The sequence below is a fragment of the Bos indicus x Bos taurus genome, chromosome 10 (assembly GCF_003369695.1).
Source record: "Bos indicus x Bos taurus breed Angus x Brahman F1 hybrid chromosome 10, Bos_hybrid_MaternalHap_v2.0, whole genome shotgun sequence".
Taxonomy (NCBI): Eukaryota; Metazoa; Chordata; class Mammalia; order Artiodactyla; family Bovidae; genus Bos; species Bos indicus x Bos taurus.
In genome coordinates this window covers 33,757,095-33,784,803 of record NC_040085.1, presented here as the reverse complement: position 1 = coordinate 33,784,803, position 27,709 = coordinate 33,757,095, and the positions used below count along the sequence as shown (strand labels likewise).

Sequence of the window (27,709 nt, the reverse complement as noted above, 5' to 3'; positions counted from 1 at the left end):
CATTTAGGTCATTTAGTCTTTCTGACTGTAATCCCCAAGCATGAGATAAACAAATGTGTCCTAACTCTGGCCCCTGACTCTTAAAGACTAGTGACCAAAAGATAAGAAATAGGAAACCCAGAAGAAAAATACAGTTAAGTTTTGCTTACCAACTTCAAACTTGTTTCATGCACTACATAATGTTTGAAAATCCTTCGGGATGATTAAATTCACACCTATTGATATCTGGTGCTTACCAAAGCATAAACACACTGCCTCTGAGGATTTAAAGTTACTTTTAAAGGGTGTTAACACAATCCATTATATTCACTTTGGAATTTTCTTACTATAATACTATAATAATGGGCTGAATCAGCTTTGCTGAATCGAATTTCTCTTGAATAGCTTTATTCTGTTTCTCAAGTCCTCATTTTGTTGACCAAGATGATCTGGACATAAATTTAAGTAACTTCTGGTACTGAATTCCCTTTTATCATTTGTCTATTAATAGTATTTTTGTCATCAGCTCTAAAATAGACTAGTGAATCAATAATTTGTTTTTATTGATTTGGATAATGGAATAGACATTTACATTATAATATATTTGTAAGAACTTATTTAAATCAATTATATTTCTAGTGTCTTTTTGTTAAAACACAAGTAATACTTCCTTTTAAATAAAATCTAGCCATAAAATCTATTCAAAAATTAATTCAAAATCTAGGATAATTCAGACCTGGCCTCTTTAGACCTAAGAAAAGTCTTTTCACATAGTACATATTTAATAAATAGAAATAGAAATAATCCAAGTTTGAGTTTATATTACATAGGTAAAAATAAAATGTTAATAAAAAAGTAAACATGATCACAGGTAAAGCATATTCTCTGAGATAAAATATATTCACTATTGATATAATAATTATTAGTATTGATATAGTAGTGGAAAGTCATATCTATTGATATGTATATTATTTCAAAAGTATGTATTTATGTAAGTAAATTATAAAAGACATAGAGTAAACAGTGCTTGGTTAGCCTAATTAAAATGAATAGATCTAAAAAGGATATCATCATTTTATTAACATTTAAGAGATATTTCTGTGTATTGATTTGGTGTTAGGATTGATTCCTCTCACTGCAATGAAAATAGCAAGCCATGCTACCAAGAGAAATAAGACTTTGTATAAAATGTTATTTCACTCACTGCCATCTATTTACATTAGTACTTCATTTACTAAAGCATCCAGTGGTAATTTTTTAATGTATGGAATAACTTGAACTGAATTGGTAGCTTAGAGGGAGCACCTTTCATTTTTTTACATGCAAGCTATTGAAAGACCTCTACCGGGTTAAAAAGCTAAGGTGATACATTTAAGAAATACAAAAAAAAAATTAACGTAAGATAACTGATACTTTCCTTTCTGGAAAAGCAATGCAGTTTAAGTAGAAATCAATAGAAATGATCTTAGTTCAGCACAGTTATCACTGTTATAGCTAGAGGCAGGCCATGGAATTGACAAGCAGTCCTTTCCTATTTAATCCCCACACAGACTATTTCACTACATAATTTTCAAAAGGTATTTGTTACATAACCCTTTGTTCATCCAATGACAACAGGTTCAAAAAATTATTATCACTTTAATGTTTAACACAGTTTATTTTTATCTGGGCGTGATTTCCTTGGGAGCGCTTCCCATTGTGGATTCATGTTTAAAAAGAGAATGCAATTACACCACACAGAAATATGTGCTGTGGTGACTTTTCCTTCTGGTATAAGATTGCATATCTGATACACAGGGACCACCACCAGCCAGCAAGAAAAACTGAGCCTCACTGAGTGTCTAGTGAAGATGAATTTAGAAAGCTACTCCCTGTTACAATAGCTCACCGAGTATAGGGGAAAAACCCCAGAAAGTTCAACTCTTAAAAGGCTCAAAGATACAAATGTTTTTCCATTTATTCTCGATTGTTGAATCATTATATAGTAGTGAAACCTCACATGCAGCTGGCCTATAGCTTTAAATTTTAGAGGAGGAGCTAACAATCCACACCCATGTTGTGCATATAAAAGAAGCCCCGTTAGTGGTTTTAGGGAAAATGCCACAGGATTACTTAGAACTATTTAAGAAGAATAAAGAGGAAGAAGAGAAAAAAGAGAGAAAGAGAGAGAAAATCAGGCTTGATCCCACAGTATGAAAAGAGGCTAACATGTACACAGTAAAATAAGCACAAATTGTCAAAGAAGAATTACAATTTATATTTTCAAGAAAGTGTAAAATGAACTGTATGAAACAAACAAAAAAAAGATAAGAATGATACAACAGTGGAATCATTCACTGTTTAGAATGGAATTAGAAAAGAAGGAATTAGATACAGGACCAAAATAAAGGGGAATTTGATAAGATCAGAAAAGACTGCAACATCAGAAATAATACAGCTGGATCAAGACGATATTAGGAGCAGAAGGATAGAATCCAAATTGTGGAAAATGAATCAGTACTGTACTATGAAGGACAAGCCTGAGATTATTTGTTACACTGATGGAAAAAGATAGATGATAGAGTCTGAAGCAAAAAGTGAACATGCAACATGGAAAGATAAAACAAGAAAGAAAAGTGGATAATATTATATATAAATATAGATGCATTACTTCTAAAGACAATACTAGCAAATCGAATCAAACCTAATAAGAAAATAGTAGTCTATTACCAAGTTATTCCTGTAGTATACTCATAATTCAACATTAAGAAATGTATACTGATATAATCTATTGCATTGAGAGAGAAATAAAGAGGTAGTATTTGATATCTCAATAGATAAAATATACTGAAGATAATGTTTGAGACAATTTATGGTTTATATACTATTAACTAATTTCAGTTTCCACAGAAAACTTATGCTAGTTACGCTCATCATCATCATTTACTAGATGAGGAAATTAAGGCAGAGAGATTAAGAGACCACGTCAAGCTCATCCAGTTAGAAAGTGAAAGTTATGATATAAAGAATGCAATTTTTTTATTGTTTAAAAATTAGGTGTTTGTATTTATTCATTTGTGTATAATACGAATACAGGTGGTCTTATGAATAAATAATTAGGCAAAATTGATCTAAAAATCTGAAGGATAAATTACTATATAACATATAATTGTACATAAGCTGTGCTTATCTCACACACTAGCAAGGTGGTGCTGAAAATCCTTCAAGGTAGCCTTCAACAGTATGTGAACTGAGAACTTCCAGATATACAAGCTGGATTTAGAAAAGGCAGAGGAACCAGAGATCTAATTGCCAACATCCATTGGATCACTGAAAAAGCAAGGGAATTCTAGAAAAACATCTACTTCTGCTTCATTGACTATGTTAAAGCCTTTGACTGTATGGATCACAAAAAACTGGAAAATTCTTAGAGATGGGAATACCAGACCACCTTACCTGCCTCCTCAGAAACTTGTATGCAGGCCAAGAAGCAAGTGTTAGAACTGGACACAGAACAACAGACTGGTTCCAAATTGGCAAAGGAGTACTTAAAGGCTGTGTATGTCACCCTGCTTGTTTAACTTCTATGCAGAGGATATCATGAAAAAGCCAGGCTGGATGAAGTGCAACCTGGAATCAAGATTGCCAAGAGAAATACCAGTCACCTCAGATATGCAGATGACATCACCCTAATGGCAGAAAGTGAAGAGGAGTAAAGAGACTCTTGATGAAGGTGAAAGAAGAGAGTGAAAAGCTGACCTAAAACTCAATATTCAAAAAACTAAGATCATGGCATCAGGTTCCATCACTTCATGGTAAATAGATGGGGGAAAAATGGAAACAGTGACAGACTTTATTTTCTTAGGCTCCAGAATCACTACAGATGGTGACTGCAGCCATGAAAGTAAAAGACACTTTCTTCTTGGAAGAAAAGCTATGACAAACCTAGACAGTGTATTAAAAAGTAGGGACATCACTTTGCCAGCAAAGGTCTGTATAGTCAAAGCCATGGTTTTTCCATTAGTCATGTATGGATGTGGTAATTGGACCTTAAAGAAGGCTGAACAACGAAGAACTGATGCTTTCAATTCTTTCAATGAGAAGACTCCTGAGATTCCCTTGGACTGCAAGAGATCAAACCAATTCCAACATATGGAGGCTGAACAACACGCTGCTGAATAACCAACAAATCACAGAAGAAATCAAAAAAGAAATCAAAATTTGCATAGAAACGAATGAAAATGAAAACACAACAACCCAAAACCTGTGGGACACGGTAAAAGCAGTCCTAAGGGGAAAGTTCATAGCAATACAGGCACACCTCAAGAAACAAGAAAAAAGTCAAATAAATAACCTAACTCTACACCTAAAGCAACTAGAAAAGGAAGAAATGAAGAACCCCAGGGTTAGTAGAAGGAAAGAAATCTTAAAAATTAGAGCAGAAATAAATGCAAAAGAAACAAAAGAGACCATAGCAAAAATCAACAAAACCAAAAGCTGGTTCTTTGAAAGGATAAATAAAATTGACAAACCATTAGCCAGACTCATCAAGAAACAAAGGGAGAAAAATCAAATCAACAAAATTAGAAACGAAAATGGAGAGATCACAACAGACAACACAGAAATACAAAGGATCATAAGAGACTACTATCAACAATTATATGCCAATAAAATGGACAACGTGGAAGAAATGGACAAATTCTTAGAAAAGTACAACTTTCCAAAACTGGACCAGGAAGAAATAGAAAATCTTAACAGACCCATCACAAGCATGGAAATTGAAACTGTAATCAAAAATCTTCCAGCAAACAAAAGCCCCGGTCCAGACGGCTTCACAGCTGAATTCTACCAAAAATTTAGAGAAGAGCTAACACCTATCCTGCTCAAACTCTTCCAGAAAATTGCAGAGGAAGGTAAACTTCCAAACTCATTCTATGAGGCCACCATCACCCTAATACCAAAACCTGACAAAGATCCCACAAAAAAAGAAAACTACAGGCCAATATCACTGATGAACATAGATGCAAAAATCCTTAACAAAATTCTAGCAATCAGAATCCAACAACACATTAAAAAGATCATACACCATGATCAAGTGGGCTTTATCCCAGGGATGCAAGGATTCTTCAATATCCGCAAATCAATCAATGTAATACACCACATTAACAAATTGAAAAATAAAAACCATATGATTATCTCAATAGATGCAGAGAAAGCCTTTGACAAAATTCAACATCCATTTATGATAAAAACTCTCCAGAAAGCAGGAATAGAAGGAACATACCTCAACATAATAAAAGCTATATATGACAAACCCACTGCAAACATTATCCTCAATGGTGAAAAATTGAAAGCATTTCCTCTAAAGTCAGGAACAAGACAAGGGTGCCCACTTTCACCATTACTATTCAACATAGTTTTGGAAGTTTTGGCCACAGCAATCAGAGCAGAAAAAGAAATAAAAGGAATCCAAATTGGAAAAGAAGAAGTAAAACTCTCACTATTTGCAGATGACATGATCCTCTACATAGAAAACCCTAAAGAGTCCACCAGAAAATTACTAGAAATAATCAATGACTACAGTAAAGTTGCAGGATATAAAATCAACACACAGAAATCCCTTGCATTCCTATACACTAATAATGAGAAAACAGAAAGAGAAATTAAGGAAACAATTCCATTCACCATTGCAACAGAAAGAATAAAATACTTAGGAATATATCTACCTAAAGAAACTAAAGACCTATATATAGAAAACTATAAAACACTGGTGAAAGAAATCAAAGAGGACACTAATAGATGGAGAAATATACCATGTTCATGGATTGGAAGAATCAATATAGTGAAAATGAGTATACTACCCAAAGCAATTTATAGATTCAACGCAATCCCTATCAAGCTACCAACAGTATTCTTCACAGAGCTAGAACAAATAATTTCACAATTTGTATGGAAATACAAAAAACCTCGAATAGCCAAAGCGATCTTGAGAAAGAAGAATGGAACTGGAGGAATCAACCTACCTGACTTCAGGCTCTACTACAAAGCCACAGTTATCAAGACAGTATGGTACTGGCACAAAGACAGAAATATTGATCAATGGAATAAAATAGAAAGCCCAGAGATAAATCCACGCACATATGGACACCTTATCTTCGACAAAGGAGGCAAGAATATACAATGGATTAAAGACAATCTCTTTAACAAGTGGTGCTGGGAAATCTGGTCAGCCACTTGTAAAAGAATGAAACTGGACCACTTTCTAACACCATACACAAAAATAAACTCAAAATGGATTAAAGATCTAAACGTAAGACCAGAAACTATAAAACTCCTAGAGGAGAACATAGGCAAAACACTCTCCGACATACATCACAGCAGGATCCTCTATGACCCACCTCCCAGAATATTGGAAATAAAAGCAAAAATAAACAAATGGGACCTAATTAACCTTAAAAGCTTCTGCACATCAAAGGAAACTATTAGCAAGGTGAAAAGACAGCCTTCAGAATGGGAGAAAATAATAGCAAATGAAGCAACCGACAAACAACTAATCTCAAAAATATACAAGCAACTCCTACAGCTCAACTCCAGAAAAATAAACGACCCAATCAAAAAATGGGCCAAAGAACTAAATAGACATTTCTCCAAAAAAGACATACAGATGGCTAACAAACACATGAAAAGATGCTCAACATCACTCATTATCAGAGAAATGCAAATCAAAACCACTATGAGGTTCCATTTCACACCAGTCAGAATGGCTGCGATCCAAAAGTCTACAAACAATAAATGCTGGAGAGGGTGTGGAGAAAAGGGAACCCTCTTACACTGTTGGTGGGAATGCAAACTAGTACAGCCACTATGGAGAACAGTGTGGAGATTCCTTAAAAAACTGGAAATAGAACTGCCTTATGACCCAGCAATCCCACTGCTGGGCATACACACTGAGGAAACCAGAAGGGAAAGAGACACGTGTACCCCAATGTTCATCGCAGCACTGTTTATAATAGCCAAGACATGGAAGCAACCTAGATGTCCATCAGCAGATGAATGGATAAGAAAGCTGTGGTACATATACACAATGGAGTATTACTCAGCCATTAAAAAGAATACATTTGAATCAGTTCTAATGAGGTGGATGAAACTGGAGCCTATTATACAGAGTGAAGTAAGCCAGAAGGAAAAACATAAATACAGTATTCTAACGCATATATATGGAATTTAGAAAGATGGTAACAATAACCCTGTGTACGAGACAGCAAAAGAGACACTGATGTATAGAACAGTCTTATGGACTCTGTGGGAGAGGGAGAGGGTGGGAAGATTTGGGAGAATGACATTGTAACATGTAAAATATCATGTAAGAAACGAGTTGCCAGTCCAGGTTCGATGCACGATACTGGATGCTTGGGGCTAGTGCACTGGGACGACCCAGAGGGAGGGTATGGGGAGGGAGGAGGGAGGAGGGGTCAGGATGGGGAACACATGTATACCTGTGGTGGATTCATTTTGATATTTGGCAAAACTAATACAATTATGTAAAGTTTAAAAATAAAATAAAATTTAAAAAAAAAAAAAAAAAAAAAAGAGATCAAACCAGTCAATCCTAAAGGAAATCAGCTCTAAATATTCATTAGAAGGACTGATGCTGAAGCTTAAGCTCCAGTACTTTGGCCGTCTCCTGTGAAGAGCCGACTCATTGGAAAAGACCTTGATGCTGGGAAAGATTGAAGGCAGGAGAAGAAGGGGATGACAGAGAATGAGATGTCTGGATAGCACCACCGACTCAATGGACATGAACTTGGGAAAACTCCAGGAAATAGTGAGGGATGCTGAGGCTTGCCATGTCCTCTATCTTGGCTGAATTGATGCTTAGTATAATATATATTGATCAAATATTATTGACTTGTGCATTTAAAATGAATTTTATTGCATGTAAATTATACCTCAATAAAGCTGACTTTTTAAATTGCATCTATTAAAATACTGATTGCCTAGCATTAAAATACCAGATTTTAAAACTCAATGGGTTCAAATTCTGCCTCTGCTATTTTCTTACTGTATGATATAAGGCAAATTACTGAATCACTCTAAGTTTTCTTATCTATAACATGAGGATACAGTATTAAGTACTTCACAGAATTGTTGAGAGGATTCATTCTTACCTGAAGTGTTCAACATATTGTATTATTATTATCATCATTACTGTTAGTACTATGTGCAAGACATGAGACTGTTGAGATACATCAAATCATAAGACAAAACTTGTTTTCATTTTCTCTTAAGACAATTCTTTTAGGGAAAAAGAGATTTGGATGAAAAGTAAACTAAAAATGAACTAAGATTGATGTTAATTGATGATAAAAAATTCGATAAACTTTGACCATTATAGACAGTACATGATTATATGCTGTATTAGTTTTCTGTTGCCACTGTACAAAAATTACCACACACTTCATGACTTAAAACAACCACATGTGTTATCTTAAAGTTCTACAGAACAGAAATTTAAAATGAGTATGCTGCTGCTGCTGCTGCTAAGTCGCTTCAGTTGTGTCTGACTCTGTGCGACCCCATAGACGGCAGCCCACCAGGCTCCCCCGTCCCTGGGATTCTCCAGGCAAGAACACTGGAGTGGGTTGCCATTTCCTTCTTCATTGTGTGAAAGTGAAAACTGAAAGTGAAGTCGCTCAGTCGTGTCCAACTCTTAGTGACCCCATGGACTGCAGCCTACCAGGCTCCTTCATCCATGGGGTTTTCCAGGCAAGAGTACTGGAGTGGGGTGCCGTATAATGGAGCTAAAATCAAGAAGTCAGCAGGGTTGCTGTCTTCTGAAGGCTCTAGGGGAGAATCTGTCTCTTTGTCATCTCTAGCTTCCAAAGGCTGCTTGCATTCAGCTTGTAGCTCCTTCATTCATTTTTAAAACCAGCAGTGTTGCATCTTCTCATTCACATGACCTTCTCTCCTGTATCAAGTTTCCATCTTAGAAAAAAAGATATATGTGATTAAACATAAGGCCCACTGAGATTATTTGAAATAATCTTCCCATCTCAAAATTCTTAATTTAATCATATCTGCAAAGTCTCTTTGCCATATAAGAAAACATTCAGAGGTTCTATAGATTAGCACGTGATCATCTCTGGAGACCCGCCATGTATGCCAAGTGTCCTAAGAGGAAGATTGGAAATGAGAGAGGAAGAGAAGAGGAGACACTGGAATAGTGATGAAATTTCATTTTTAAAAGTTTACAAGTGCTCAGTTAAGGAGAAACAAGTATGAAGCCAAAATAAATACACAGAATAAAATTACATTGTTATTTTTAGGTGTTTTAAATGTCTATCTACGTTTGAAAGGACAGACAACCATAGAGAATCCACTGTGGTCTTCAAGTGGGAACAAAGGACAACGATGGAATGAGGCACATGTTAATATATATCCAATTACTTCATTTCAGGTAAGAAAAGAACAGTCACGTCTATGGATAGATTGTTGCACCTGAGCATAATGTTAAAGGCAGAACTTGAGCAAATTAGAAAAATAGTATGTAAAAATTCTGATATAAGCATCACAAAAATCACATGATTGTTTCCCTTTATTCTAAAAGCAGTGTATAAAGGGAAAATGCCCTTTTCTTTTATTAAGTAACATTTCTCAAGTAATATGTTTGAATAATGGTCTATCTGAATTCAAATGACTTGCCTGGAGAAAATGTTATCCATTTCTATAAAATCATATGTGTATATTTTGTTCCTTGAAGACAAACAACATAGATTCTTATATAACAGAAGCTGAATAATCAATTCTCAATCTGAATTTTACTTGATGGAATTTTGTATGCTTTAACAAAATGTGTCTTTTTGTCATTTTAGTAATTTATTACTTTGATTTTCAATGTCAGAGAACTTTAAACAAATTGCTTTTATTTGTTTTTATGTAGAAAAGAAAGGCTTAGATAGGATTAAGAGAAAGAACTAGTTGCAAATATATAAAAAATATTTTAGTGTTTATACTAGTCATCACGGCTAGAAACAATTTATCATGAAGCTGTTTTAATGAAGAAAATAATGTAGCTTACTGATTTTAATAACTTTATATAATATATGTGTTTTATATACTCAGGTTGAGGTTTTTTTTTCATACTGGGGAGTTCTTAATTGCATTTTATGGCATTTAGTAAGGGTATGGAAATTCAGACAGCATCAATTATGCTAATTTTTAATTGGTGGAATACTCTTTTTTGGTAACCTAATCTATAAAGCTGTAATGATTTTGATTAGAAATTGCATTACTAAAACTTACCAAGATGATAAAAATGCATTCAGTTGTTCACTCTGGTAAAGAATAATGGAGTAAGTCTAGTTGATTATCTAAAAACACATAAAAGCAACTCAAATCATAGATCCTAATAATTTTTTTCTATGAAAAATAATAAAATAGTAAAAATGGAATATATGGCAGCATATTATTAAACTAAATTAAACTTGTAAAGATGGAACTCCAAAGCATTACTGATAGAAGTAACCTTAATATTAAAATGTGCGTACCTCTATACGCATCAAAAAAATCTTTCTAAAAAGACATATTTTTGCTTTATATATCACTGCCCTAATTAACACAAAATTATTAAATCAAATATATATACAGTAAGCATTTAAGGGAATAGTTATATTAATGTTTCCTTCAGAGTAATTCCTTGATGCTATAGACATCAATTTAGTCAATATTTATTAAGTACTTCCAAAATAGGTTTCCCTGATGGCTCAGCGGTAAATAATGTGGCAACAATGCAGGAGACTTGGATTCAACCCCTGGGTTGGGAAGATCCCATGAAAAAAGAAATATTGGGGTGGCAACCCACTCCAATATTCTTGCCTAGGAAATCCCAGGGACAGAGGAACCTGGCAGGCTACAGTCCATGGGGTTGCAAGGTCAGAGATGACTAAGCAACTAAACCAACACCACCACACCTTCAGGACAGTCATTTATTGTCACAGACAACAACTCAGTACTTATTGAGCTAGTACCGTATGTCAGGCACATTGCTAGGCATAAAGATTTAATAATGATTGTTTACTTCAGATTGGTGGGAATACATATCTAAACACATGCATTGCATAATGTAATAATGTCAGTAGTAAAATATGCAGAAGTTTCTATGAGCACACATAATGAACAAGAAGAGTATGGAGGAGAAGCAAGAGGAGCCTGTAGCTTGGGGTGAAACCTGATCTGGAGAGAGGGATTGCAACTCAGAAAAGGGGCTAATATTAATATCGATGCAGAGTTCAGAGTAAACAAAACATGCAGGTCATATCTCACAGGATTTGTCAGAGAAACATGGAGATGTTTATCTGGAATTTGGAATACAAAAATAAAGACTGATGTGAGATGACATTAAGGAACCTCAAGAGTATAGGCACTGGGGAGTCATGGAAGATTTTACTCAAGGGATGGGATGGTGCATCACTTAGGTGGTTGTATGGAAGGTGATTCAAGGAGGTAAAATCGGGCCAGCAAACCAGTTAGGACACTTGTAAAATTCACATAAGGGATATTGAAGGGACAAACCAGGGAAGTCGTACAAAGAAAAGAGGATAATTTCAAGATATATTTGGGTATAAAAACTAGCAGAACATTTTTATGTTGGGAATTTGGGAAGTAGCCATGAATGACCAAGAAGTTTCTAACTAGAGAAGCTTGAGTAATGCCTGTTATTTTACCCATTACCTTAAATAACAAAGAGAGGAAAAGAGAATAAATTCCGGGATCATTAGGGTTATTTCTGTTCTGGACATGTTAATATAACATGCCTGTGGAATGTCCTCTTAACGATGTGCAGAGGGCTATTGTATATATTTTTCTGAAACTCTGAGGACAAACATGTGTGTAAGTCATTAGGCTTTATGTGTTGCCCAAAACTATGGGAATGATTGATATTTCCAAGGAGAAGTGTACATATGTGAACAGTTATTAAGACAGTGGAACCATATAGAACACAAACCAATCATTAACAATAAACTGTGGAAGAACAGCTTGATCCTAAGTAGTATTTTTTAGAGTTACAAGGAAGAAGATCCAGGAAAATTTGGTGCCCACAGAATTTGAAAACTGTGATTCTCAAACTGGAAAGCAGGTCAAGTCTAGATGACTTGTCCTTACAGAGAGTTCCCACTTAAGAAATGTAAGGAAATTAGGAAACCACCATCTTATCTAAAATTATTTCACTATTCATAATTAATTGTCTTCACAGCCACTAATCATTTCTTTTGCAATATCTAATCTACTTTCAGGGGTTTCCCAAGCAGTGCTAGTGGTAAAAGAACCCACCTGCCAATGCAGGAGACATAAGAGACCTAGGTTCAGTCCCTGGGTTGGGAAGATCCCCTGGAGAAGGAAATGGCGACCCACTCCAGTATTCTTGCCTAGAGAATCCCATGAACAGAGAATCCTGGCAAGCTCCAGTCCCTGCACAGGACTGCAACTTAGCATGCACGCAATCTACTTTTACCTCTACTCAGAGTATTTTTCATCTTAGCTAATATACTTTCCATCTCTTTAAGTTCAGCTTGAGTCTTTTTACAAAATACTTTTCATATCTTAAGTTAATGTTTTGAGCATATTAAGTCCAGTTATAATAACTAATGTCTGCTAATGATATCATCTGTGCCAGTTTTTGGTTGGTTTTGATTGATTGATGTTTTCTCATCTTTACAAGTCATTATTTTCTTGCTTTCTTACATGTCTGGTAGTCTGACTGGGTGTCAGACATTGTAAATTTTACCTTGATAGGTGATGGATTTTTTTTTTTTTTTTGTATTTATATTGGAGCTTATTTGTGGATGTAGCTTTTTTTTTTCTTCCAAGATTTACTTTATTTTTGGCTCTGCTGGGTCTTTTTTTGCTGTACATGGGCTTTCCCTAATTGCAGAGAGCAGGGGCTATTCTCTAGTAGTAAGCAGTGTGTGGGCTTCTCATTGCTGTGGCTTCTCTTGTTGCAGAGCACAGGCTTCAGGCGAACGGACTCAGTAGTTGTGGCCCAGGAGCTTAGTGGCTCCACAGCATGTGGGATCTTCCTGGACCAGGGATCGAACCCTTGTCCCCTGCATTGGCAGGCAGATTCTTAAACACTGAGCCACCAGGGAAAGCCCTGTGGATGTAGTTTAGTTGTTAATACTCAGAAAATTTTTGGTAATTTTTGTTCTTGCTTTAAAGATTTGTTAGGTGAGATTAGAATAGTCTTTGCTAGCAGCCTGATTGTTTCTCTTCTGAGTACTCTATCCAATGCCCCGTAAATTATGAGATTTTCCCAAGTGTGTTAGCTGGACACTGTTCCCTTAACTGCATCCCTCTGGGCCTTTCCCAGCCTTATGTACTTTTCTTTCATTCGAGTCCCAATCAGGACTTTGCTGAGAACTTCAGGAGGTTCCTCTGCAGATGTCTCTTTCTCTCCAGTTCTTTCTTTGCTGGTTTTCTACCCTACATACTCTAGCTGCCTTGGACTCTCAGGTCTCTCTCTTCAACCCAAATTTTCTAGTAGGCTCTACCTTTGTTCTGCTTTCTTCATAATCTATAAATTCTGTATAGGGCAGTCATAGAGCAGACCTCGTTTGACTTCTGTCACTCAGGGTTCATTGTTCTTCATTACCTGATGTCGTCTAGTGTTCTCAATACCATTCATTGTTTCAATATTTTTGTCAAGTTCTTTGGCTGTTTCAGTGGGGAGGATAAATATGGTTTCTGTTACTCTATCCTGGAGGGAAGTCAATCAAAAAATGAAGATTTTGAATCAATGAATTTCTAAGCTATTTAAATTACTAATGAGAAATGAAGATGAATAAAATATTTTTTATATTGGATCTTTAGGTTCTTCTATCTCCAAGACATTTCAAGGTCTATTGGCTAAGGATTACTTCGCTTCATAAATTTTGATTGTTCAAGGAAACACAACTGCGGCATCCGACCCCATTTTTTAAAATTTAATTTTGTTTTCAAGTTTCTCGTAGCTGTTAACTTCTTTTCCAACTGTTTTTTTTCTCCTCAAAAATCATTTATAAACTATCAAGCTTCTCAAAAATCTTTCTTTGGTGTGTGATGCCTACCAGAAAAACATGGCCCCCCCCCAAAAAAAAAAGTATGAAATATATTGCCATATAAATTAAGTTGTGAGTAGTTTTAATATTATTCAAACGTAGGTTTGTGGCATCCAAGGATGTCTTTAATTCAAGTGGATACGGTTTCTCTTACCTCTTGGAATTTTAAATGAAAAATAAGTGATTCTGAGCCTCTGTTAACATTGACACATTTTATGTTTTATTTGTTAGGAGTTTGTATACATTCAAATTAGTTTGATCATAAACTCTAAAAAATAAAAATAAAAAACCATCACTTGCCAAGTTCTTTGTCTAAGTCTGTCCAATATATTTGCTTAGCTGACAATAACATTATTGTGTAGTACTTTTTCAGGCAAATAGAAATTTTCTCCTACTGAAATTTCTTTGGGGCTCTTTTTCTAGAATTGATTTAGCATGATCAGTGCTTGTAATGAAAATATATTTAGCTATATTCAGAAGGATTAGGGGGAAAGTTTCTAAAAAGTAAAATTAATACAGTGTTAGTCTTCCAGTGTCCCTTTTGTTTTATATCCTACACCTAGTAAAATATTTAACTGCCCCTTTTAATCCCTTACTTCTTTCACAGTGCATTTCAGACATTTTCTGAGGGAAAAGTATAGAGGCATTATGAGACTGACTTTACATTTTCTTAGTCACAGGCAAAAAGAATTCTGGAGATCTATTCTTATACTCTCATTTAAAGATTTGGAAGTAGGCTTTGAGACACTTTATCTTAAATCACACAAATCCTTAACATTAAATAGGGGTTGGAAAAGAGATTATAATGCTCTCATCACATCATTCTGCTTTTATATTTATCTAAGAATAATAACAATCCAGAAAATGTTGTCCTTAGTAGACATTGCATGCTTGTGTAGATATATATCTGACATTTTAAGCCAAATTCCGGGGCAGTTATAGACATGATGATGGCTCCTGAAATAACTAGCAATTGAAAACATTTTCTAATTGCAGTTGATAGTGCCATCTAGTTCTTTCTGTTTTTGCCAGCAGTCAAAATCTCATGTTATTATTTGATATTAGAAGCTTTGACAACCAACTGACATGTATCCAGCAAGTTGGACTGGCAGAGTCTTGAGAAGTTACACTCAGTGTTAATATTTATGTAGTTTCTCAAATAAAAAAAAAAAAGAAAAACTAAAAATAAAAAATCAAAATTTAGGCTACCCACCTGTTTATTATGTTGTTGCAGTTATTGTTCTGTTGCCCAGTCATGTCAGACCCTTTGCAGCCCCATGGACTGCAGCATGCCAGACCTCCCTGTCCTGTACTGCTTATTATGTTACCTCTCTTCAAATCTCTTCCGTATTAGTTATGGATAGTTCTCCTGCTCTTTGCACATAAGGGAAAAGGCCATACTCCCCTTCTGCGATGACCCACACTCTGTGGAGTGTGCTTCTCTCTGTATCTGAACAAATCCACATGTTACCTATCAAAAAAAAAGGGAGCGGGGGAAGGATAGTCTAATTATTTGCTGAACCAGTAATAAAATGAAGGTAAAATTATTAATGTTACTAGCTCTTTTCAACTTTATTCACATCCTGAAGTTTTTCCAAAGATGTACACTGTCAGTTTTCAAACTGCATTCCAAGTCTTTGCCTTAGCAGTAATGATCAGAACCAATATATGTCATCAGAAAGAAAACATTTGCAGAAGGCACCATTAATGTTGAAGTCAGATCATCAGAATTGTGTTGTAATCTTTAACTCCCCATCTGCTTTTACTCATTAATGCTACACGTAGCTCTTCCCACTTTTCTGAGAAGTTATATTTGAACATTAGTTCTAATAGCATCATCTGTATTTTCCTACATATTGATATCTTTATCTTTATGCTTTAAAGCATTATAAATAAATGTAAAAAACTATCAATCGATGACTTAATTTTATGTAGTGTAGTTCTAATACAGAAATTCACATATATTTTTTTAAACTCCCACTAGCATTTACTCACTAGGAATTAATTTTCTGATCATGCAGTATTTCTCACATATTAAGTTTGCTGAATTGCATGCACACACTGTGAAAATATTACCATTTTAAATTTGTCACTTCAGTTAAGGGAAACCATTTTAAATAAGATCAGTGTGATTGTGTGAAGAACAGGCTCTGAGTAATCTGAACCCTCTTTCAGGAGACCTAAACGTCAACATTCTCTCCCTGAGAATCTAGATGCCATTAATTCCTTCTTGAAGGCAATTAAGCCAAATCTGTCAGAAGTATTGAAGAGGAAAGGAACGTAGTCTTATCCTTGCAATGTAATAGTAGTCAGAATCATGATGGTACTTAATTAAAATATGACATAATTTAAGCTATTAAATTAGAGAGAATTTCTTCTCTGAGTGAATATAATTCAGACTTTTTTCATTGCATACAGATCATATCTTCCAAGTTGAGATACATCATATTATAATGAACTATTATAGTTTCTCATCTTTGTATTTGAGGAAAAAGATGTTTGTCATCAAGGATTTATTTTTAAAAGCACTTGAAAGTTTGGCCAAGGTACACTATTTAAATTTAGTACATATACATCCTATCTCTGTTATCTATCTCATAGTCAAAAACAATATAAAGGAGAAAGTGTCCCTCTAGATCTCTGTCTCAAAGCCATTTATAAGTCTATTAGAATCTATGTGTCATAATAATTCAGATAGCATTGTAGTTGGTGTTTAGAGCATAAAGAGAATAACGTAATAAATATTTCTTTGTGAGAATCCAGTGAGGTAAAAAGAAAATCTATATCTTCCCAATAACAAAGCTGCTATGGAAATTAAAGGAAACAAATCAATACACTGCACAGTATATTTTTCTTTCTTCTTGTCCAAACAGGACCATCAGGAAGGTTACAGTGTTTCTCTAGCCTGTTGGATTGGATCTCCCTATCATCACAAGATTTCAAATAAATATTAAAAATACCAGTTATAACTGTACCAAGAGTTTGATAGTCAAAAGTTATTTTTATTATCCCAGTAATAACTGCTACTAATTCTCTGATTTTTTTTCCACACAATAACTAAAAATATGGAAAGTAATCAACTTTATTCGGAGACAAACTGTATTATCTATAGTTGTACAGATAAATTTAAACAATAAGTTTACAAATCAGTTTTTACTCTTCATTTAGGATCACCATGAAATATTTCTATAAAAGAGTGTTCTGGATAGAGGCAGTCCTCTGGGCATATGGCAATTCAACTTTTGCTGATTTGTATTTCTGCTGTTCATCCAACTACACACTTGTGGTCAACATTGCCAGTAGGCAAGCAGCATGCATATTGAAATACATCAGTCAGTCTACTCCCTGACATTTACCATAAAAGGCTCCCCAATACTCCCTCTCAATCTGACCAGAAAAGAAGGGTGGCAGCGTCCTTCACGGCCTTGCTGCTTGGAGAGCTTTGTTTTTAGCACAAGCCTAGGTTCAATCTTGTGTTTTTGGTCAAGCTGCACAGGGAGGCAGAAAGAGGGGAAGAAAAAGAGAATTAATAGGAAAAATAGAAGTGTTTAATACTTTAAACTCAGTAACAGAAGTTATGAAATGCTTTGAGCAATGGCAGGATCATTCTTTTACTGACAGGTAGAGTCCGGCTGCTCACTGCTTAATAGTCAATATAAGGCCAGGTTGGTGGAAAGGAAAGTTTGCGTAATACATCCTTCTTCATGCTTCCTTCCAGGATTAAAATTTGACTGGGAGGCAGAAATCTACACTTTCTTTCATTCAATCTTTAAAATACACACATAAAAGAAAAAATTGTGATGATAACATCCTACTTTTATTCAGTAAAGTATTTGTCTTGGGGGAAAGTGGAAAATATTTGATTTTGTGGAATCAGACTCATAATAGCATGAATTTTGAGTTCTGACTTTCTCCAAGATAACATTCCATTCATGTTGTTATCTTCAGGAGAGAAGACTCAGCATCACATGACTGAAACTAAGAAGGGGGTGGGAATAACCATTGATTTACTCTTAACATTGATTCTTTACCAGGTAAGCAGCACGTGTTAAAAAAAAAAAAAAAAGGAAAAAAGCCCCATTGCTTAAAAACCCATGCTTAGGAAAAAGGCAGTACTTTCTCATAGATAGACTGCTGATAAGGGCAATTTAAAATGATCCTGAAGAACCATGTGTTCCAAATAATTGTGTATAGTACTTATGGGAAATATATTCATTTCAGCCTTGTTCAGAATAACTGAAAATAATTTTATTGTCTAACAATAATAACAATACATACTGATTAAATAAATTTTGTTTTATCAATAACATGGACTATTCTGCTGCCATTAAAATGACTTCTCCTTTTCCATATTCAGTGCTTTTGAATTTTTATACCATTGATTTTTTATTTAAATCTTCTCTCTTGTAATTTAAATAGTCATCTGAGGATTTTTTAGCCACTACCCAGATATCTTCCAAAACACCAACCTAAGTCAAATGCAAATTATCATTCCCAGGCAGCCAAACTAAGGCTTCAAGTCCTGATTCTGTCTAAGGATGGAGCATTTATACACTGCCAACTTGGTTCTAAATATTTTAACTCTGGTCTGACATTTTATTTTGGCCTCAGTGATATAAGACAGATCAGATCAGATCAGATCAGTCGCTCAGTCGTGTCCGACTCTTTGCGACCCCATGAATCGCAGCACGCCAGGCCTCCCTGTCCATCACCAACTCCCGGAGTTCGCTGAGACTCATGTCCATTGAGTTGGTGATGCCATCCAGCCATCTCATCCTCTGTCATCCCCTTCTCCTCCTGCCCCCAATCCCTCCCAGCATCAGGGTCTTTTCCAATGAGTCAACTCTTCCCATGAGGTGGCCAAAGTACTGGAGTTTCAGCTTTAGCATCATTCCTTCCAAAGAAATCCCAGGGCTGATCTCCTTCACAATGGACTGGTTGGATCTCCTTGCAGTCCAAGGGACTCTCAAGAGTCTTCTCCAACACCACACTTCAAAATCATCAATTCTTCGGCGCTCAGCCTTCTTCACAGTCCAACTCTCACATCCATACATGACCACAGGAAAAACCATAGCCTTGACTAGACGAACCTTTGTTGGCAAAGTAATGTCTCTGCTTTTGAACATGCTATCTAGGTTGGTCATAACTTTCCTTCCAAGGAGTAAGCGTCTTTTAATTTCATGGCTGCAGTCACCATCTGTAGTGATTTTGGAGCCCAGAAAAATAAAGTCTGACACTTTTCAAAGAAATGGATTTGGACACTATTAACGTATAATACTTGTCTCAAAATAGGTAAGCAAGAAACCCTCTCTGTATCTAATTTAATTCTAAATTAAATATAATAATAATATAATAAAAAAAACTTCTCAAATCTTTTTATCCTATAAAATCATGAAACTTATCCTCATTCTTATGGACCATATTTAAGTAGGGAAAGGAAAGTCCTCAGAAAAATCACCACAAATTTACCTTTAAGGAGTCACATTAAACCCTCAAGATAAGACAGAAACAAAAAATTTTGTATTCATAAAAATAGACTTTTGCTGTAATTTGTTGCAATGAAATAAGATTAGAGATCATATTAAATTATACACATTAGTTTGATGTTGAACATAACTCTTTATTAAGCTAATTTTTCTTCAGAAAGAACAAACTAGGTATTTCATTTTGGTACATAGAAATTTTTCTGGGAATATAGTCACCAAGTGCATAGGTTACTTTTTCTACCAAAAGGATACTGGAAGCAAGGAGAATTTGTGAGATAAGACAGAAAATTTACAAAGTGTCTTATGTCTATAAAAATGAAATAAAAAATTGTTAATTGTCCTTTTATTGACTTTGTATCCAGAATTTAGTAATAAGTGTAGATTGATTTCATTCATCTGTTCTTTCAACACTGATGTCTTAAGACTTAGTGCCATCCACTGTTCTAGATACTGGAAGTTTGAAGATCTGCCACTAAAGACATAAATATCTTCAAGTATTTAAAAACAAAGCATATGGGGAATATGATTAACTTATTCACTGTGTAAACACTTGTTCTGGGCTTCTGTAAACATAGTACTGGCACAGTGAACCTGGAACTGATTCATCCATAAAATGTATCTTTAATAGAAAGCCAGTGTTATGAGATATGTTTAGAGAACATTGGAGGGAATCTATTTCAGAGGAAAAAAATGTCCTTACCCTTGAAAGCAAAAAGTGATATGATTTGTTTTTTTGTAGCTGTTTTTATTCTATTATTCAATTAGGTTTAGTTTTAAAATTGCCACAGAGCTTATAAAATGGAAAACTGCTGTACAAGGAAGATCCTATTACTGGTTTTGTTGAGAAAGTTTTTTTGCAAGCAAGAATTCTGAAGACTACCAATAATAAATAATACCAGGATTGTCAATTTTAGGTTTGGCTCCTCTATTTCTCAATAAAAATTCATCTGCAAATCAAAGTTCTACATTTAGGTTTGTTTCATTCATATTTGTAGCTCATTTTTGAAGGTATTCGAGGTCCTGGCATAGAAGGTGACATTGCCATTGATGATGTATCAATTGCAGAAGGAGAATGTGCAAAACAAGACCTGACGACTAAGAGTAAGTATCTCTTCTTAGATCTGTTGGTGTGATGTTAAAGTAAAGTAATGACTATTAGGCTAACACGGTCTAATTGTTATAATGAATTTATTTTTAGTTTGTTTATTCAAAAATTTCCTATGCATGAAACTCTAAAATTTCAAACATATTTTAAAATCAAATTATTAAATCCAGTGGTAGACACTAGACCTCAGTTATTTGACCTAAAATAAAAGTAATTTTGATTTTGGTTCATATAAGGCAAGCACACTTTGATTTTTAATTAAGGTTTTTAAATATTTTTTGTTTATATGATTAATTTCAAAGGATTTTTAAACTATTATTAAAATATCTGGCTAATCCAAATAATCAACCTACATTTATATAGCCATGGCTATTTTTATTCCCCCAAGTTTATGAATGTATTTTATAGGTCTAACTTATGCCAACCATTTTAATAGATTCAATCTTGTGATGAGTCTTAGTATATATGTAATAAGTAATGGAGTAGCCTGATTTTTTTCCTGGTATGATTAATCTCCTACGTGCATCACAATCTTGTTTAGTAATTTGGTTTCACTATTTATTCTGGTTTGAGTATTATGATATAATGATATATTCAAATTGCATTTTTTTCACCAAAAATTCATTTTTAGTAAAAGAGGTTTATATAGAAAATTATAAATAATGCAAAAAGTATCATTTATGTATTGGGCTGTTTTTTTTTTTTAATCCTCATTATATTATTTATGTGAAGATGAGAAATTTAAAATTATTCTTATGAAAAATTCCTCCAATTGAAGGATTTTCATAGAACCATCTGGAATCTTTAATTTTGTAGTTATTTAAAGAGGTATCAATTAAACTAAATATGTACAAATAACTTATTAATTATTTAACACTTACAAAAACAGCATGAAAATCCTAAGTCTAGAGCAAATCAGAGTCTTTGTTAATTGAGTATATTTGGTGAGAAATTATATCAGTCTGGATGTTGAAAGTCAAATTTATACAACTGTCCACTGATTGCCCATAAAAACTGAATTGACTCCATTTTTCAATATTGTTAAGAGACAAAAATTAAAATTGTGTATAACAATGAGCCATTTTGCTCATTTTTTTTCACCTTCTTGTCATTACACTTAACATTTCAAGTAACAATTTTAGTAAAAATTTCTCCTTGTGACTGGGTAATTTTGCTTTAGAAAATCAGTAGCTAAATCCAAATGAAGTAGGTTTATCAAATACACAGAAAAGCAAGCATTCTTCTCAGAGGGAAAACAGATTTCTTTTGAATTTCACAACATGGATCCACGACAGTAACATTACATTAATTGAAGATAGTTACCATCTTATACAGAAATCTTATATTTTTGATAATTAAATCACTGAAAAGTATTATAAATCAAATACACTTTCCAAATGAGGAAAGCAAGAGAACATAATTTACTTTCCCAAAAGGAGAAAGGAGAAATGTAGCCACAATGAAATGACCATAAAAACCCATAGGCACTTTATTATATGATGGAACAGTTTCATAATCAGTTTTGTTCTCCTAAACTACTAAGTTCAGAAAAACGTGTAACTATTTTAAGTAAGATATCTATATTTATTGGCGGTATCTTTATTTACCCTCTGTAAATCAGAGAAAATAAATCTAATTGAACAAAAAAATTTCTTTGCTATGAGATAATATTCTATTACATTTGTTTCTCTTTAACTATCACTTTTAAAGTTCATTTTGATGAAAACTGTTGGATGAATATTAAATTTATGTTAATTTTTAAGTGCAAACCAGCTTGGAGACCAAAGGCCTCTTCCTAATTGCTCAGGCTCCCAACCCCTCTCCAGTAGAAAATGTAGCACTCTGGCCATGCTATCAAAAGCTGAGATTGTGTGTCTGTCTGTAACCCCAGCTCACTCCTAGGTGAGACCTATTTTGTAACTTAAGACAGGTTAATGAATTATTGGGTTTGTCCTTGTTAGTCCTCCTAGGTAAACTACACATTCTAAGAGGTATCATCTGGATATGAAATTTAAATTACCAGCTACAGGAGGCATCTCAAGGTTGATTGGTGAAACAATTTTTAGTTAGAACAGACTTCATAGCACTTTAAAAAATTACACTAAGGAGAATATTATTTACCTAGTTTACAGGTAATTGACTGATCATATATATATAGAATCCACTATTTGCAGTAGTTAATTCCTTTACCCATAATAATCCCTACCTAGTTTTCACAGAGTAGATTTTCTCTCAGTGGTCTTTAAGCTTAAACATCTCTGAAAACTTTTTTTTTTTTAAGCTGACCTTTTAGATTTTTGAGAATTTTCTCTGTGTGCATGCCTTCATGTGGCCAAAAAAAACTCTGAGGTTGAGCTAAGCCACAAATTCATATAAATATCTTCTGAACAGGTTTTGTAGCATATCATATCAATTCGAAAATCTGAAAATAGTTTTTTATCAAATTTCTAGGCATATATTCAAGTTATTTTCCTTTTCACTTGTCTTGGAAATGAATCTGATAAATAAAACAAACCAAACCAAAACAACAAATGTTTTCCAAAAATATCTTCTGTGCACTAAAATTGTTTTGTTGGTTCACTAAAGTTGTATTGGTAGCTACATGGGGTACTTAGTCTCGTTTTCCATTTGTTTCTTGGCATTTATTTCCTTGTCTTTAGATTCCGTTGATGGTGCTGTTGGAATTTTAGTACATATATGGCTTTTTCCGGTTATCGTCCTCATCTCTATCTTAAGTCCTCGAAGGTGACCTTACCCTGGCAGAGGCTATAAAAGATTCACCAGGCACTAGCATGAAGAAAGAGTCTTTGTAAATGGACACTGAAAAAACAAACTACCAAAGATTCCTCCACTGACTACTGACTCAAAAATAAAATAATAAAAACAAATTTTTTAAGCACTGGGGATAAAAAGACATCATGGAAATATAACTTATTCCGCACTACAAATAAAAGAAACTCTTGACCTGAGTAGAGAAGAGACCTTCAGGTGCTTCTATGGCTAAAAAGATTACATACAGCATCATCTGGTCATCTGGTTGAACTCGGAAAAAAAAAAAGAGCTATAGAAATCCTTGTCAAAGCACAAAGTCATGGCTGGTTTTGTTTCAAATGAATAGTTTGCTTGTTACTATGGAAACCTAATGGCCTGCCAACGAAAACCTCACTGTAAACAGGGTACGTGAAGAGCTGGCATTTATTTTCCTTTTGAGAAGGTTTTGCATAGAGAATTAAATAAATGTAGGCCCTTTTACCTTTGGTTGTTACCCTTCCTTGACAATAACCCGAACTCAGAATTATTTAAAACATTCTTCTTCCTCCCCACCTTGTCCCTATCCCACCTTTATTATTATTATTTGTTTTCCTCCCATGGCTAAGCTAGATAACTGTATGCTGTCTCTTTTTGCATGCACTACTATCCAGGATGGTAAACCTGGGCTTACACATTACACAGGCTTATCGGAGTTTGCTTGCGGCCACTTGAACACCCAAACTAAGTCATCTGTTCCAACGAAGAAACCAAACCACCATCTTTTATAAATTGCCATGGAAACCAAGTGCCTTCAATGAGACAAGCCTGAATAATTTTCAACTCAGAAGCTTGCACTGCTAAGAGTGGTTTGTGTAAAACTATTTTATAAACAAACTACAGAGCCTAAATGTGCAAATTACAGGCAAGACAACAAAGCCGCTTCTGAAGAAGAAAGGACCGAAGCTGCTGCGTAAGCCCATGCAGACGAGATATTTGTTGTTTGACCTCCTAGACAGCCATGGCCTTTTGGCTTATTGTCCATTAGAAAATAACTTCCATTGAGACCAGACATGGGAGCAACACTTTTTTTCTTCCAGGTTATTAAATGGGTCAACCAGAACAAAAGGTTGTTAAGATAATAATTAGCGCAGAAGGTGGTAAAACACAAGCGTGATTTTTTACTCTAACCTCCATTTGAAATGAAATTGGCCCTAGCTTTAGAGGGAACAAGAAAATGTCTGTGATTGCAGTGCATACAAACTCTACAGTGGAACTGGGCCTGAAAAATCTGGCTTTATTCTAAACACTGAGGGTAAAATGCCTCTGCCCTTTAGTCAGACTCTGTGCAAATTGTGAAATATTATTTTATTATTTTGCCAAGATTAAAAAACACTTTTACAAAAAAACAAAAACCTGTAAAAATGATTTTGAGCTACCTGAGGACAAATCATACCTTTAACCAGCCAGTTTTCCAATGCATTGTAAATTTCACTTAAACCTGTTGGTTATGAAAATTTGAAGATCTTTTTCCTTAAATTATCTCAGCTTTTAACTTCATTTAAAAAGACTTTGTCTAAAGAAGAATACTATTATTATTATTATTATATGTTCTTTCAACACCCCAGGATTAAAAAACTGATTATGCAAGTAATTGGGATATAAGTATTAAATTATAACATTTGCAAATATTAATATAAAAAGCACAACAAAATGTAGTGGAAAAATGACAACGCTTGATTTTTTTAAAAGAAAATTCTGTAGAAATGTTTGTGCAAATTCAGTAATTCAACTTAAAAGATAATTTTACAGCTATGTTCAATAAAGCCTCTTTCCAGGTAAGGTATGAAAAGCAGTATGTGTGTTTGTTGAACAATGTTCACTCATCACCAAAATGAGACTAGTTATACAATTTACTGGTTATGTTACCATGGGATAAATCTTCAGTGCTTCATATACTGTAATGTCTGCAGGAAGAAATTCTGATAGGGAATCTCTGATGCACTCTCCCTTATATGTAATACATGTTAAAAAAAATCAAACTTTTGAAAGTAAAATATGAAACAAATATGAACTTGGAATTTAATGTGTATTTTCATAGTTAAAGAGGGGACCAGTCTGAATATTCCAGTAGTAATAGAATCGAGCTAACTCAAGTTCTTTAAATTAAGCAGAATAAACAGATGAATTTAAAAACACATTTGAACAGATCAGGCATATTGAAAAATATTTCAGAATTATAGTCACCTATCTATTTTATCAAACCAAAGAAATTAAAGTAAACAATATTTGAGGCACTTAGCTTAATATTTACTAAATCTCCCTTCAGCTTGATTTCCATTTTAGGTGGCAACTAACCACTTCTCTCCACTCTCCCATATTACTGAATCAATTTTTAAAATTTATTTTCTGCATATTCATTTCTGATAATATCAATAAAAATATTCTAGATCAAAAGAGAGGCTTAACTCATTGTACCTGGCCTTCTTTCCTTGATCTTTATTTGAGTGAGGCTTTTGCAAAAATCACAACAAAACAAAATCTACATTCAGAATATTTGGATATGTATATGTCCTTCCCAGAAAAAGAATCAAGTCTTTTCTCTTAAGTCACCCTGCACAAAGAAACAGCTGTCAGCAAAAGATACAGTTCTACTACTTAACATTCACAAAATACTAGAGTCTTTCTATAACCTTTCACACGGTAAGAATACACAAGCCTTCAGAAGTTCATGAGAACTGGCTGGTACTCCAAAAAGTAATTTTGATTAAATGAGAAATTGCAGATGATTGCCAAAAACAAGAGAGTAATCAGAACTCCAAATCAATCAACTTTATTGGTATGATAATAAATTAAAATATATAACTCAAATGGGTTCTAGATTGCTTATATAGACCAACAAACATAGAATCAATGTTTTTCACTCAGAGCAAATGTTTAGTTGCTTTAATTGAAAGGCAATGGATAAAAATGCAGAAATTTTTAAAAGGTTGGCATACAGGAAATGTAAATTGTGAGGTATTCCCTTCTTTAATATGAGTTATAATAATGACAACTTTAAAGCACTTAATCTGTTTACCAACTCCCTTCCTTTTCCTAATACTTTTGTATATGAGTTGAACTCTCCAGTGTATTCCCCCTTTTCCGTTTTGATAACATTTTAAGTGTAATTGATGCCAGTATTTTGTTGTTGTTCTCTCATAGGCAATGGAGCTTTTCATTTCCTGGGAGAAAGATTATATCATATAATCTACTGCCAGTAGTTGATCCTAATTAATAAGAAGCATTACTCTGTTTCATCAGTTCAAAGCTGCTTGTTTCTCCACATTTTAACATCTCTGCAATCAGGCATATTTTAATTACAACTAGCAACATTTCTGTGTAGTGATATATAAAATAAGAGTGCATCCTAAAAACAATGGCATCTTAGTTATTGAAATTCACCAAAGTTTCCAAAAGTTTCAAATCCTGCCCAGTGTTATTACTTTTCAATAGAAATAATAGCCACTTCATATTTGTAGAATTTATATTACTTATTGAATACATATTATTTAAAAATAACATAATTTTAATTTTATTCTTTTTAAAAATCTGAGTCTTCTTTTACATACATTATAATACAAACCTAGCCCTGCTTTTTCTTTTTTTCCTGCTACCTATTTTTTAGTTCTATCATGAATTACAATATGCCACGTACCCCTGGATTAAAATGTTTTCTGTTTTTCTGTGATTCATAGCACTTAATGTGTTAGAAGTTTGGCCTGCCATTAAATTTCTTTCAGAGATTTGAAAAATGCATGGTGCATCACAATATCATGTAATAGGCTAAACTAATGGTATTTCATTTCACCTACATCACAGCATCGACTTTGGCATGGCAATGAATTGTGATAATTACAATAATGAGAACTGCAAACCAGCTGGTCAGTTACATCATGTTAAAAAATGGTAAAAAAAAAAAAAAATACCATTCTTTACTTTTATATTTTAAAATATGACAAAATATGAATGACAACTGTACTAACTTTTCACCAAACATGCATTTTTATTTTAAAGACTTTATAATAAACTTATCTGTCAAAATGTGTAATTTGAAGAACAATTAATTTAGTTCCATACTTAAGACTGTATGAAACTGGCTGTGGTATTTTTCATGATCAATTTTTGTTTGTTTTGATTAGTGAATTGAAAGATACTGACAGACTACATAATCAGAGTTGATAGAATGACTTCAAAGGATTCTATTCAATGCATGTTCTTTATCAACAAACTTTTTTTTTTAATGTGCCTTTCAAAGATCAGAGCCTCTCAACAGACAT

General features: G+C 34.0%; 1 protein-coding gene across 1 annotated transcript in view; it reads left to right on the top strand.

Annotated features, from left to right (window-relative positions):
- The window catches only part of MDGA2 (MAM domain containing glycosylphosphatidylinositol anchor 2), a 914,699-nt gene extending 887,232 nt beyond the window's left edge, over positions 1-27,467 (top strand). The window contains exons 15-17 of the mRNA XM_027553676.1: positions 9,285-9,415; positions 20,533-20,638; positions 23,303-27,467. Of these exons, the coding sequence (XP_027409477.1) occupies positions 9,285-9,415; positions 20,533-20,638; positions 23,303-23,391 (326 nt within the window). The 3' untranslated portion in view covers positions 23,392-27,467. The remainder of the gene's footprint in view (positions 1-9,284; positions 9,416-20,532; positions 20,639-23,302) is intronic.
- The last annotated feature ends 242 nt before the right edge of the window (positions 27,468-27,709 follow it).